The sequence below is a fragment of the Canis aureus genome, unplaced genomic scaffold, assembly GCF_053574225.1.
Source record: "Canis aureus isolate CA01 unplaced genomic scaffold, VMU_Caureus_v.1.0 ptg000087l_RagTag, whole genome shotgun sequence".
NCBI lineage: Eukaryota > Metazoa > Chordata > Mammalia > Carnivora > Canidae > Canis > Canis aureus.
Window position 1 is genome coordinate 42,793 of NW_027554428.1, and position 14,320 is coordinate 57,112.

Consider the following 14,320-nt stretch of genomic DNA (forward strand, 5'->3'; position numbering starts at 1 on the left):
TTCTATGAGGCCAGCATTATCTTGATCCCAAAAGACACAGACCCAACCAAGAAGGAGGATTACAGACTATATCCCTGATGAACGCTGGGTGATGCCAAAATTCTCACCCAGTTAACAGACAACAGGATCAAGCAGTAATAAAAGGATGGACACCACGACCAAGTGGGATTTATTCCTGGGCTGCAAGGGTGGTTCAACATTCACAAATCAGTCAATCAATGTGATATACTACATCCATAAAAGAAAGGACAAGAGCCATACGGTCCTCTCAGTAGATGCAGAACAAAGGCATTTGACTAAGTACTGCAGTCCTTCTTGATTAAAATTCGACACAGTACAGAGATAGATAAAATATACGTCTGTATCATAGAAGCTAACAACAAAAACCTGAAAGGTAATATCATTCTCAGTGGGGAAAAACTAGAGTTTTTCCTCTAAGGTTAAGAATATGACAGAGATATCCACTTTCACCACGGTTGTTCAACACAGTAAGGGAAGCTCCTAGTCTCAGCAATCAGACAACAAAGAGAAATAAAAGGCATCTGAATTGGCAAAGAAGAAATCAAGCTCTCAATCTTAGCAGACAACAACTTATTTTAAATGGAAAACTCAAAAGACTCCACCTTAAAATGCTTAAACTGATACAGGAATATAACAAGTGGCAGGATATGCAATCAATGCACAGAAATCAGTTGCACTTCTGTACACTAATTAGAAAAAAGAGAAATCAAGTAATGAATCCCATTGACAACTGCATCAAAAACAAAGATACCTAGGAATAAACCTAACCAAAGAAGATAAGGATCTATATCAGGGATGCCTGGATAGCTCAGTGGTTGAGAGTCTGTCTTGGACTCGGTGTGATCCTGGAGGCCCAGGATCCAGTACCACATTGGGCTTCCCATGGGGAGCCTGTTTCTACCTCTGCCTATGACTCTGCCTCTGTGTGTCTCTCATGAATAAATAAAACCTTTTTTTAAAGAAAGGATATATATTCAGCAAACTATAAAACCCTTGTGTACTTGAAGGAACTTGAGGAAGACGCAAAAATGGAAAATGTTCGTGGACTGGAAGAATAAATATCGTTAAAGTGTCTACTATGCCACCTAGAGCAATCTATACACTCAATGCAATCTGTATCAAAATAACTTTTCACAGAGCAGGAACAAATAATTCTAAAATTTGTATGGAACCAGGCCAGGCCTGAAGATGGCAGAAGAACAGGGGTCCTCAAATCACCTGGCCCCACCAACTTACTTAGATAACTTTCAAATCATCCTGAACACCTACCTCCAAATTCGACCTGACATTTAAAGGGAGAACAGCTGGAACACTACAAAGAGAAGAGTTTTCAATTCTAGCAAGGTAGGCAGGTGGAAAAAAATAAAATAAAAAAGAATCAAGTGGGGGAGGGGCACCAAGAAGAGGTGGGCTGAAGCCTGGCAGGCAGCAAAAGCCTCCAGGACAGGAAAGCCCTACCCTGGAGAAGGAGGAACTTTAAAAATCCGCACAGATTCTTTCTGGACAGAAAAGTGTTTAGCAGGGCAATTGGGCAGAATGGCAGGAGGGGCAGTGAAGACTCCAATTTTCTAAGTCACTTTCAGAGGAGGGGCTCCTAGGGGGAAAGCAAAACACAAACTGTGGACCATCTGGGTAAAGTGCTGGAGTGTTTAGCTGGAGGGGCATTTGGGAGAAGCCAGTTGGTTAGGTGGGCAGCTCCAGACGGAGGTGTCTGTGTCCTGCTGCCTTCGGGAGCCCTGCCACCAGGAGCACGATCCCAGCAGCACAGGGCCCTGGACCCCAGGGCACCATGCAGACAAAGCCCACGATCCTGCACTCCCCCTGGGACAGGCAGAAGCAGGGAGGGCACAGGACAGAGAGGACTCTCTTGCCAACAGGTGCCCTGCAAGCTGTGCAGATCAGGCCACTGCACACTGAGAGCCTGTGTTAGTTACTGCAGAAAGCTGACTCCAGAGCTGGAATTCTGGCCACCTCCATTGTTGTCTTCCTCCTCGTTTCCCCCTGTGCCTGGGAGAGGCAGCACTGCCAGGGAACAGGGGCCTCACAGGATAAACAGCTTCCACTGAGACTGGCACCCGGCAGGGGGCAGGGCAGCTTCCCCAGATGCATTTATCTGAGAATCAGCACAGCAGGCCCCTCTGCCAGAAGACCAGCTGGAAGAACAGGGGAAGAGCAAGTTCTTGACCAAGCAGAGCTGGAAAGCTCCAGGGGAAGTCGAAGGATTTATAGGATATAGAACTAGAAGATATACCGCCTTTTTTCCTTTTCCAGTACAATGCGTTTTTATATCAGACTAAAAATTTACAAAGTTTTTTCTCTTTTCCCACCTTAACTACAACATTGTACCACCTCTTCATTTTTGTTTCGTCCTTTTTGACTTTCATATCACTATAATTACACGTCTTAGATATATTTTTCCCTTCTAGAGTCCCATCAAAATACTCAGTTCAATTTGGGGAGACACTTGAGATTTCATTTTGTGTGTGTGTGTTTTTTTTTCTCTGACTCATTTTGTTCTACAATGGTGGAAATTAATACCTTCTAAAACATGACCAGCATGCACCCAGAACCAAGTGGTATGCTGTGATGATTCATTCTGTGAGATTATATTCTCTCTTCATTCCCATTCTGCCCCCCTCTTTTATCTCGTTTATGTTTTGGTGGTCAATGCTGGGGCTTTTACAAGTATTGCTGGTTTATATACATTTGGGACTGAGGATCTTCTAACATACAGAACTTAATATACTCAGAACCAAGAGGATCACTTCTAGGACCCCTTTCGTAGACTACATTTTCCCTTCACTACAACTTCTTCACCACCACTATCTCCCAGTATTCCTCCTTTTTTTTTTCTTTTTTTTTCCACTTAATTTTTTTTCTTTCATTCTTTTTCTTTTTTCTTCTCCTTTGGATACCTGGCCGTTTATTTTCACTACGTCGTTTTAAATTTTGTTTCTCACTTTAGCGGATCTTTTGTTTTATTTTGTTCTGATCTTTGTTTTCATTTTTTGGTCTCTGACCTCGCCAGAATCACCTAGGGTGAAACTTAGGTTGTGGTTGACATGTTTGACTCAGCTGGGTCGTAGAGCCACTCTGCACTGATCAAAATGACTAGAAGGAAGAACTCACCTAAAAAGAAAGAATCAGAAACAGTGCTCTCTCCCACACAGAGTTACAGAATATAGATTACAATTTGATGTCAGAAAGCCAATTCAGAAGCACAATTATAAAGCGACTGGTGGCTCTGGAATAAAAGCATAAAGGAGGAATCCAGAGACTTTGTTACTGCAGAATTTAGAACTAATCAGGCCGAAATTGAAAATCAATTAAATGAAATGCAATCCAAACTGGATGCCCTGACTGCTTTGGTTAAGGAGGTGGAGAAAAGAGTTGAGTGACACAGAAGACAAGTCAAGAAAGGAAGGAAGGACAAGGCAAGGAAGGAAGCTGACAAAAAAAGAGAAAAACAATAAGAGACCATGAGGAAAGGCTAAGGGAAATAAATGACAGCCTGACAAGAAAGCATCTACAAATAATTGGGATTCGAGAGAACGCTGAGAGGGACAGAGGTCCAGAAAGCATATCTGAGCAAATCATAGTTGAGAACTGCCTTAATTTGGGGAGAGAAGCAGGCATTCAGATTCAGGAGATAGGTCCCCCCAAAAATTAATAAGTCAATTACAACCGCAACATTTAATAGTGAAACCTGCAAATTCCAAACATAAAGAGTAAATCCTTAAAGCAGCAAGAGACAAGACATTTCTAACTTATTTGGGAAGAAAGATCAGATTAACAGCAAACCTCTCCACAGACACCTGGCAGGCCAGAAAGGGTCTATATACACAGGGTACTAAATGAGAAGACCATGCAGCCAAGAATATTTTATCCAGCATTCAGACTCGCATTCAGAATAGAAGGAGAGATAAAAAGCTTCCAAGATAGGCAGAAACTGAAAGAATATGTGACCACCGAACCAACTCTGCAAGAAATGTTAAGGGGGACCCGGTAAAAGAAAGAGGAAGCCCAAAGAAATATTCCACAAAAACAGGGATTAAATAGGTATTACGATGACACTACATTCATAGCTTTCAGTAGTTACTCTGAAGGTGAATAGGCTAAATGATCCCATCAAAAGACGCAGGGTTTCAGACTGGATAAAAAGCAAGACGCATCTATTTGCTGTCTACAAGAGACTCATTTGACACGTAAGGACAGCTGCAGCCTGAAACTAAAAGGTTGGAGAACCATTTACCATTCAAATGGTCCTCAAAGGAAAGCTGGGGTAGCAATCTTCATATTCGATAAATTTAAAAGTTTATCCCAAAGACTGTAGTAAGAGATGAAGAGGGACACTATGTCATAATAAAGGCTGTATCCAACAAGAGGACCTAACAGTCATGAATATTTATGCCCCTTATGTGGGAGCTGCCAAGTATACCAATCAATTAATAACCAAAGGAAAGAAATACATAGATAATAATAATACATGAATAGTAAGAATTTTCAACACAGTGCTTTTAGGAAAAGACGGATATTCTGAACATCACCAAGGAAATAAGGGCCTTCGATGTTGATAGCAGCAAGGTCCACAATAGCCAAACTGTGGAAGGACCCTCGGTGTCCATCGAAAGATGAATGGATAAAGAAGATGTGGTTTACGTATACAATGGAATATTACTCAGCCGTTAGAAAGGACAAACACCCACCATTTGCTTCGACGTGGAAGGAACTGTAGGGTATTATGCTGAGTGAAATAAGTCAATCGGAGAAGGACAAACACTATATGGTCTCATTCATTTGGGGAATATAAATAATAGTGAAGTGGAATAAAGAGGAAAGGAGATAAAATAAGTGGGAAATATCAGAAAGGGAGACAGAACATGGGAGTCTCCTAACTCTGGGAAACGAACTAGGGGTGGTGGAAGGGGAGGAGGGCGGGGGGTGGGGGTGACTGGGTGGCGGGCACTAAGGTGGGCACTTGATGGGATGAGCACTGGGTGTTATTCTGTATGTTGGCAAATTGAACACCAATAAAAAAATAAATTTATTATTTAAAAAAAAGAAATAAGGGCCTTGAATGATACACTAGACCAAGTAAGATTTCACAGATACACACAGAATTTTTCATCAAATGTAACTGAATACGCATTCTTCTCAAGTGCACAATGAATTTTCTCCAAAATAGACCACATACTGGGTCACAAACCAGGTCTCAACTGATACCAAAAGAATGGGATTGTACCCTGCATATTTTCACGGCACAATGCTTTGAAACGAGCTCAATCACAAGAAGAAATTTGGGAGAAATTCAAAGACATAGAGGTTAAGGAGCATCATACTAGGGATCCCAGGGTGGTGCAGCAGTTTAGTGCCTGCCTTTGGCCCAGGGCACGATCCTGGAGACCCGGGATCGAATCCCACGTCAGGCTCCTGGTGCATGGAGCCTGCTTCTCCCTCTGCCTGTGTCTCTGCCTCTGTGTGTGTGTGTGTGTGTGTGTGACTATCATAAGTAAATAAATAAATACATTTTTTTTTAAAAAGAAAAGGAGCATCATACAAAAGATGAATGGGTCAACAAAGAAATTAGAAAAGAATGAAAAAGACTTATGGAAACTAATGAAAATGAAGGTACAACTCTTCAAAAGCTTTGGGATATGGAGAAAGCAGTCCTAGGAAGGAAATACATAAAAATAAAAGCATTCCTCAAAAAATTGGAAAAAACTAAATACACAAGCTAACCTCACACCTAAAACAACTGGAGAGAGAACAGCAAATAAAACCTACACCAAGCAGAAGAAGACAGTTAATGAAGATTCAAGCAGAACTCAATGAAATAGAGACCGGAAGAACTGTACAACAGATCAAAAAAAACTGGAGTTGGTTCTTTGAAAGAATTAATAAGATAAAACATTAGTCATCCTTTTAAAAAGAAAAAAGACTCAAATTAATAAAATCATGAATGTAAGGGGACAGATCACAACCAATAACCAAGGAAATACAAATGACTTTAAAAACATATTATGAGCAGCTATACGCCAATGAATTAGGCAATCTAGAATAAATAGATGTATTTTTGGAAAACCACAAATTACAAAACTGCAACAGGAAGAAACAGAACCTTAACAGGCCAGTAACCAGCAAGGAAATTGAAGCAGTCATCAAAATCCTCCCAAGACACAAAAGTCCAGGGCCAGATGGCTTCCCAGGAGAATTCTATCAAATGTTTAAAGAAGAAACCATACCTATTCTACTAAAGCTGTTCTGAAAGATAGAAAGCGACGGAATACTCCCAAACTTGTTTTATGAGACCAGCATCACCTTAATTCCAAAACCAGACCAAGACCCAACCAAAACGAATTATAGACTGATATCCCTGATGAACAAGATGCAAAAATTCTCAACAAGATACTAGGCAATAAGATCCAATACTACATTAAGAATTTATACACCATGACCGAGTAGGATTTATCCCCGGGATGCAAGGCTGGTTCAACACTTGTAAAACAATCAACCTGACAGATCACATCAGGGGTAAAAACAACCCTATGATCCTCTCAATAGATGCAGAGATTTGACAAAATATAGCACCCATTTCTGAACAAAAACCTTTCAGAGTGTAGGGATAGAAGGAACATTCCTCAACATCTTAAAAGCCATCTACGAAAAGCCCACAGAAAATATCATTCTCAATGGGGAAACACTGGTAGCCTTTCCCCTAAGATCAGGAACATGACAAAGATGTCCACTCTCACCAGTGCTATTCAACATAGTCCTAGCAGTCCTAGCCTCAGTAATCAGACAACAAAAATAAATAAAAGGCATTCAAACTGGCAAAGAGCGAGCTAAACTCTCCCTCTTTGCAGATGACATGATATTGTAAATGGAAAACCCAAAAGACTTCACCCCAAGATTGCTAGAACTCATACAGCAATTCAGCAGTGCGGCAGTATATGAAATCAATGTCCAGAAATCAGTCCCGTTTCTATACACTAACAATGAAACTGAAGAAAGAGAAATTAAGGACTCAATCCCATTCACAATTGCACCCAAAAGCATAAATACCAAGGAAGAACCCTAACCAAAGAGGGAAAGGATCTATACCTTAAAAACTACAGAACATTTCTGAAAGAAACTGAGGAAGACACAGAGATGGAAAAATATTCCATGCTCATGAAAGATCTAAGTGTGAGACAAGATTCCATCAAAATCCTAGAGGAGAACAGAGGCAATACCCTTTCTGAACTCGGCCACAGTAACTTCCTGCAAGATATATCCACGAAGGCAAAAGAAACAGAAACAAAAACGAACTATTGGGACTTCATCAAAGTAAGAAGCTTTGGCGCGGCAAAGCTTACATCAACAAAACTAAAAGACAGCCTACAAAATGGGAGAAGATATTTGCAAATGACCTATCAGATAAAGGGCTAGTTTCCAAGATCTATAAAGAACTTATTAAACTCAACAGCAAAGAAACAAACAATCCAATCATGAAATGGGCAAAAGACATGAACAGAAATCTCATAGAGGAAGACACAGACATGGCCAACACGCACATGAGAAAATGCTCCGCATCACTTGCTATCAGGGAAATACAAATCAAAACCACAATGAGATACCACCTCACACCTGAGAGAATGGGGAAAATTAACAAGACAGGAAACCACAAATGTTGGAGAGGATGCAGGAAAGGGGAACCCTCTTACACTGTTGGTGGGAATGTGAAATGGTGCAGCCACTCTGGAAAACTGTGTGGAGGTTCCTCAAACAGTTAAAAACAGACCTGCCTGACGACCCAGCAATTCCACTGCTGGGGATTTACCCCAAAGATACAGATGCAATGAAACACCGGGACACCCATACCCCGATACTTCTAGCAGCAATGTCTGCAATAGCCAAAATGTGGAAGGAGCCTCGGTGTCCATCGAAAGATGAATCGATAAAGAAGATGTGGTTTATGTATACAATGGAATATTACTCAGCCATTAGAAACAACAAATACCCACCATTTGCTTCAACGTGGATGGAACTGGAGGGTATTATGCTGAGTGAAGTAAGTCAATCGGAGAAGGACAAACACTATATGGTCTCATTCATTTGGGGAATATAAATAATAGTGAAAGGGAACAGAAGGGAAGGGAGAAGAAATGGGTAGGGAATATCAGAAAGGGAGACAGAACATGAAGACTCCTAACTCTGGGAAATGAACAGAGTGTGTTCGTTGAGTTTGTTCCACCAGAGAACAAACTGGTGGTCGAAGGGGAGGAGGGCGGGGGGTGGGTGAATGTGTGGCGGGCACTGACAGGGGCACTTGACGGGATGAGCACTGGGTGTTATTCTGTATGTGTATGTTGGCAAATTGAACACCAATAAAAAATAAATTTAATATTAAAAAAAGAGAAAAAGAAAATCAGAGCCAGAGGCATCACAATGCTGGATTTCAAGTTGTACTACCAAAGCTGTGATCATCAAGACAGTGTGGTAGTGGCACAAAAACAGACACATAGGTCAATGGAACAGAACAGAGAACCCGGAAATAGGCTCTCAACTCTATGGTCCACTAATTTTCAATAGAGCAGGAAAGAATACCCAATTGAAAAGGACAGTCTCTTCAATAAAGGGTGCTGGGAAAATTGGACAGCCATGGGCCGAAGAATGAAACGGCATCATTCTCTTACACCATACACAATGATAAACTCAGAATGGATGAAAGATCTAAATGTGTTACAAGAATCCATCAAAATCCTAGAGGAGAACACAGGCAACACCCGTTTTGAACTTGACCACAGCAACTTCTTACAAGATACATCTATGATACTTCTATGAAGGCAAGGGAAACAAAAGAAAAACAAGCTATTGGGACTTCACCAGGATAAAAAGCTTCTGCACAGCAAAAGAAAACTAAAAGACAACCAAACTAAATGACATATCAGTTAAAAGGGCTAGTATCCAAGATCTATAAAGAACTTACTAACCTCAACACCCAAGAAACAAACAATCCAATCATGAAAGGGGCAGAAGACATGAACAGACATTTCTCCATAGAAGACCTACATATGGCCAGCAAGTGCATGAGGAAATGCTGCACATCACTGGCCAACAGGGAAATACAAATCGAAACCACAATGGGATACCACCTCACACCAGTGAGAATGATGACAACAAGACAGGAAACCACAATGCTGGGGAGGATGTGAGAAATGGGGACCCTCCTGTGTTGCTGGTTGGAATGCAAAGTCGTGCCACCCCTTTGGAAAACAGTATGGCAGCTCCTCAAGAAGTTAAAAATAGAGCTACCGTATAACCCATGCAGCAATTGCATTACTAGTTATTTACCCCAAAGATACAGATGCAGTGAAATGCTGGGACAGCTGCACCCCAATATTTATAGCAGCATTGTGCACAACAGGTAAATTGTGGAAGGAGTCATAATGTCCTTCGACAGATGAATGGATGAAAATGATGAGGTCTATATATCTAACGGAATGTTACTCAACCACCAGAAGAGACAAATACCATTTGCTTTGACTTGGATGGAACTGGAGGGTATTATGCTGAATGAAAAGAGTCAACTGGAGAAGGACAATCATCATATGGTTTCACTCATAGGGCAATGTAAGAAATAGTGAAAGGGATTATCGGGGAAAGGAGAGAAAATGAGTGGGAAAATTTAGAGAGGGTGACAAAACATGAGATTCCTAACTCTGGGAAACAAACAAAGGGTTGCAAAAGGGGAGGTAGGCAGGCGATTGTGTAACTGGGTGTCGGGCACTGAGGAGGGCACTTGAGGGCATAAACACTGAGTATTATAGTATATGTTGTCAAATTGAATTTAAATAAAAAATAATAATTTTTAAAAAAGAAAGCAGCCTTTCTCTCTGCTTCTCTGAGACAATTTATGTTTACGGTCTCTTTCAATAATAATTTGTTGTTATCAAACAAAAGGCCTAAACTCAAATACTATACCATAAATAATGTACCCGTCTTTTCCCTTCAAATGAAAATATTATTGGGGGATTTGGAATTTATGAACTGGGAAAAAAAGAGTTTTAAAAGAACGTTTAAAATATGCTTTATGAATTTCAAGTTAATTAAGGTAAAAAAGCACATTATTAAAGTGGGAAAATAAACCATTAATAATCTGTTATTTTTCAATGATATCTTCTTTAAATAATACCTTTATATAATCAATCCAATGTTGAAGAAGAACTTGAACTCCAAACTCTACCCTACTAAACAGCTGGTAGAGTACAGACAGATCCTCAACCCTGTTTTCATCAAGAAGATAGCTTAAGCCTGAATATTAGAAACATGAAGGCAAAATGAGCAATACAAATATCCTCCTCAAGATATACATTCAGTGAGGCATTATTTTGAGATTAAAATATTTACTTGATCAAAATAGTACAGTACTAAACTTTACAAATGAAAGTAATATCAGTAAGTTTTAAATTAAGTAGTAATTAGAGGATAATGAAAAAAATAATTATGCCTCTGGACTACTACTTTTTTCATTCTTCTAACTGTGGTCTTTATAAACACATTTCAAATTATTACCCCAAAATCTAAATTAAAGAAAAATATAGTAAACAAATTTGTAGGACAGACATTACTAAAAAGAAAAAAATTATGAATTTTAATTTATAATTTAAAATGAATAACTGAAAACATTAAATATCTAATTAAGAGGCAGATATTAATTTTCACATGAGAATAAAATAATGATTCAGTTAGAGATAATTAAGTCCAAAACGATGTTATACGATACGTCCAGATATGTCGACAAATCTACTAATTCAATAAGTAAACATAAAAACCCCCAAATGCAAAAGAAAAAAGGAATATGTTACTAAAAAGTCATTTATTCAGCATCAGTATCAACATGTTGCTTTTCTGAGCTCATCATTAGCAGAATAAGCCCTCACTATTCAGAGAAATTTTCTGCCGACTCTGTTTCCTGGAATTATATGTTCCATACTTAACATATAAATCAATAATTAATAATATAAAGCTTCAAACTTGATCAACATTCTTCGACTTCAAATATTTAAAAATCTGTTTTACATTAGTTCACCTCTCACTTCCCACTAACTTGTTACTCTATATACTTTTTCCCCGTGATTTTGTCAAACTGAGTTTTTTTAGCACCTAATTCTATAAAATTGAGGATGCTTTTTAAAGTTGCTGGATTTTATTCTAAGAGTTGGCAAATGTTATAAATCCTACTGGAAAAGAATAAGGAAGTCCTCCCATTTTGGTAATCAAAAAATTTAAGGAGCAAAATTGATGAAGATGTGGAGATCTAGCTGAGGTCAAAGCACAAGCTGACACCCCACAGAGGACCTGCCTGCCCCTCAGAGATGGGATGTGTTTGACATTCCTCAGGCACTCCTGGCTGCCGTAAAACTAAGGGAAGGAAGGAGCAAATAGTTAATTTTTAGAGATTACAGTCCTATAGACAAGAGTCCCCCTCCATTTACCAGAAGTCTTAGTGACTTAACAAGGAAAAAGCATTCTTAACAATAACCTAGCTTCCAGAAGGAAGCTCCCAACTGTTAATGCTTTACTAGAAGGAAAAACAACCTTACCTTGGCAATGGTAAGGTCTTTGGTAAGTTCTCTTTAGCGTACAAAAATCCTTTTGAAACCTCCTTTTCCTATCTACCCCAAACACACAGTATATAGTCCCAAACACATAGTATATAGTCAGCCACCTCTCACAACCCTGGGGCAGCAGCTCTTTCTGCCTATGAGTCCTGTCCTAGTGCTTTAATAAAGCCACCATTTTTGCTCCAAAGATGTCACAAGAATTCTTTGTTGGTCATTGGCTCCAGACCTTACCCCATCAAGCCTCACTTATATTCCAAAACTACATCAAACAGAAAAAAAGGTTCAGTATTTGTGTTCTTATTCTATGTTAGATCTCTCTTGTCCAAAAAAATAGTTAAATTTTAGTTTACATGCACTCACTTTAATAAAGGCTTCTAAAGAAGCATTCACCCTGTATCAAATCTACTTGTTTTGCACCAAGAAGTAAACATTCAATACGTATATGTTAAGCAAATGTTAACCTTATGTGAAGAATGGGAAAATACCAGAAGTAAAGCAAAACATGTGCTCAAGAGCACTTATAATCTAAAATTTTAAAACATCAGGAAGATGTTTTAAAGACTATTTTTAAGAACAGCCAAAAAAACTTTACCACATTACTGTTTTTGAGATGTATGTATACCTTCATTTTATGTATCATTTTAAAGGGAGACATCGCACAGAACACAGAAATTAAAATTACTTAAAAATTGAAAATTATTTTCCTTAATACTATTTAGCTAAACGTATCTATACTTGTTTACCTTTCTGAAGAACTGCTGATAAATGTTCACCTAGAAGTTGCTTTTCTACAATAGCAATCAGTAGCTTCCTGTTTTAAAAATAAAGTTTTACATCACTAAAAGATTCTCATACTGGAGTGATAAAACTGCTTTCCAGAATGCTAGTGCATATATTACTGTTATCAATCTTGATTTCTTGTTCCCACTATAACTTATGCCATAAAATTAAAATTGCTACTGATGGTCTTCAGGAAGACTGAATTTTATTCATAAACTTCTCCTGATTCAATTTAATTTTATTTTAAAATATTTTATTCATTTATTCAGAGAGACATGGAGATGTAGGCAGGGGGAGAAACAGGCTCCCCACAGGGAGCCCAACATGGGACTCGATTCCAGGACCTGAGCCAAAGGCCAACATTCAACCTTTGAGCCACTCAGGTTCCCCTGAACTTCTACGATGAGTTATAATTATCATTACTTAATTGGAGAAAATTAAATAATAGCAGATGTCTATCTAACAGAAAGACCATTCTTTCATCTATAATTCAAAAAGATCAACAACCTATTTTCCAAACTTAGTTTCTTTACTTTGGCTCATCAAAAACTTGAAAAATAAACTTATGAAGAAATTTCTATTTGTCAGGAATTTTCATTACTTTGATACAAATGAAGAAAAGAGGGAGAGAAGAACTTAGCCAAAAAGGGAAATAAATTTATAATTTCATCATATCCCACGGTAATTATTGATGTGTTTAAATAGTTGCAATCTCAAAGCGTAAAAAACATATAATAATCCTATGTGTAATTATACGATATATGTTCTTACTGTGTGTTAAGGCTTAGGTAGGCTCTAACTCTGTCTACTTCTTCTTCTAGGAGATTCTTGATATGGTAAAGACACCCAGGAATCTGAAAAGAATATTTTAAACTTATTATGTCTAAAAATTATAGGACTTAAAGCACAAAAGTTACAAACAAAACAAGCAAGCAAACAAAAACATGTCTGGCCTAAATAAATTTAGTTTGATTAAGACCCAGCTACATCCTCAGTTCATTTCCATATGGCCAGAATACCAAGAATTATAAAACTGAGTTTAATTTGTAACTGGAAACACTGTGGCTTGAAATTTTAATATAACTAAAACAAAACCATACAATACTGGAAGCAAAGGGCTGTCAGAAATGAAAAGAGAAACTGAAAATTCAACAACAGTCGGTGACTTCAAAAGCCAATGACATATATGTAAATCATATATAAGATAAATAATGGCTAAAATGCTAAGACCAGAACCAGCAAAGAAACAGAAGGCTTTAACAAAACTAAACAAACAAGAACTAACAAAACATTTGCAAAACACCACTGAATAATACAATACATGGTCTTCTTAAGTGTATAAGGAACATTCTGCAAGACCCCATCAAACCACAAAACAAGTGAAAATATTTTAAAAGAATGAAATCATACAAAATGTGCTCATTTATTATAATGAAGTGGAAATGGGGGGAAAAAGAAAATTTCAGAAATTCACAAATATGAGGAAATTAAACAAGACATTTCTTAAGAGCGAAAGTAGGACATACTTTACCATGTGAAAAATGAACCTAGAACATACCAAAATTTAAGGACTGCAGCTGACATATGCTGAGTGGGCAACTTATATTTGTAAATAGCTACACTGGAAAAAGAAAGATCTTAAAACAATAAACTAACTCTTTCTGTTGTTTTTAAACCTGATTTTCCACATAAAGACTGTGGGAAAAGATCAAACTAAACCTGAAGCAAGTAAAGAAAGTAATTGTGAGAATTTAGTGAAACAGAAAGGAGAAAAACAATAGAAAAAAGAAAAATCAGGAACACCAAAAACAGGTTCTTTGAAAGGTCAACAAAATTGACAAACCTTTAGCAAATGCCCAAGAAGAGAAAAAAAATAAGTATTAGCAAGAAAAGTATGTCAAAATTTAAATAGG

General features: G+C 38.1%; 1 protein-coding gene across 6 annotated transcripts in view; it reads right to left on the reverse strand.

Annotated features, from left to right (window-relative positions):
* LOC144309573 (cullin-4B-like) overlaps positions 1 to 14,320 on the reverse strand; it is a 73,086-nt gene that overhangs the window by 38,543 nt on the left and 20,223 nt on the right. For 5 of the 6 annotated variants that reach the window (XM_077890656.1, XM_077890655.1, XM_077890651.1 and 2 more), the window contains 3 exons: positions 13,179 to 13,261; positions 12,371 to 12,438; positions 10,196 to 10,314 (listed from right to left, as the gene is read on the reverse strand). In XM_077890656.1, the coding sequence (XP_077746782.1) occupies positions 10,196 to 10,314; positions 12,371 to 12,438; positions 13,179 to 13,261 (270 nt within the window). The remainder of the gene's footprint in view (positions 1 to 10,195; positions 10,315 to 12,370; positions 12,439 to 13,178; positions 13,262 to 14,320) is intronic. The other variant, XM_077890657.1, reaches the window with a different exon arrangement.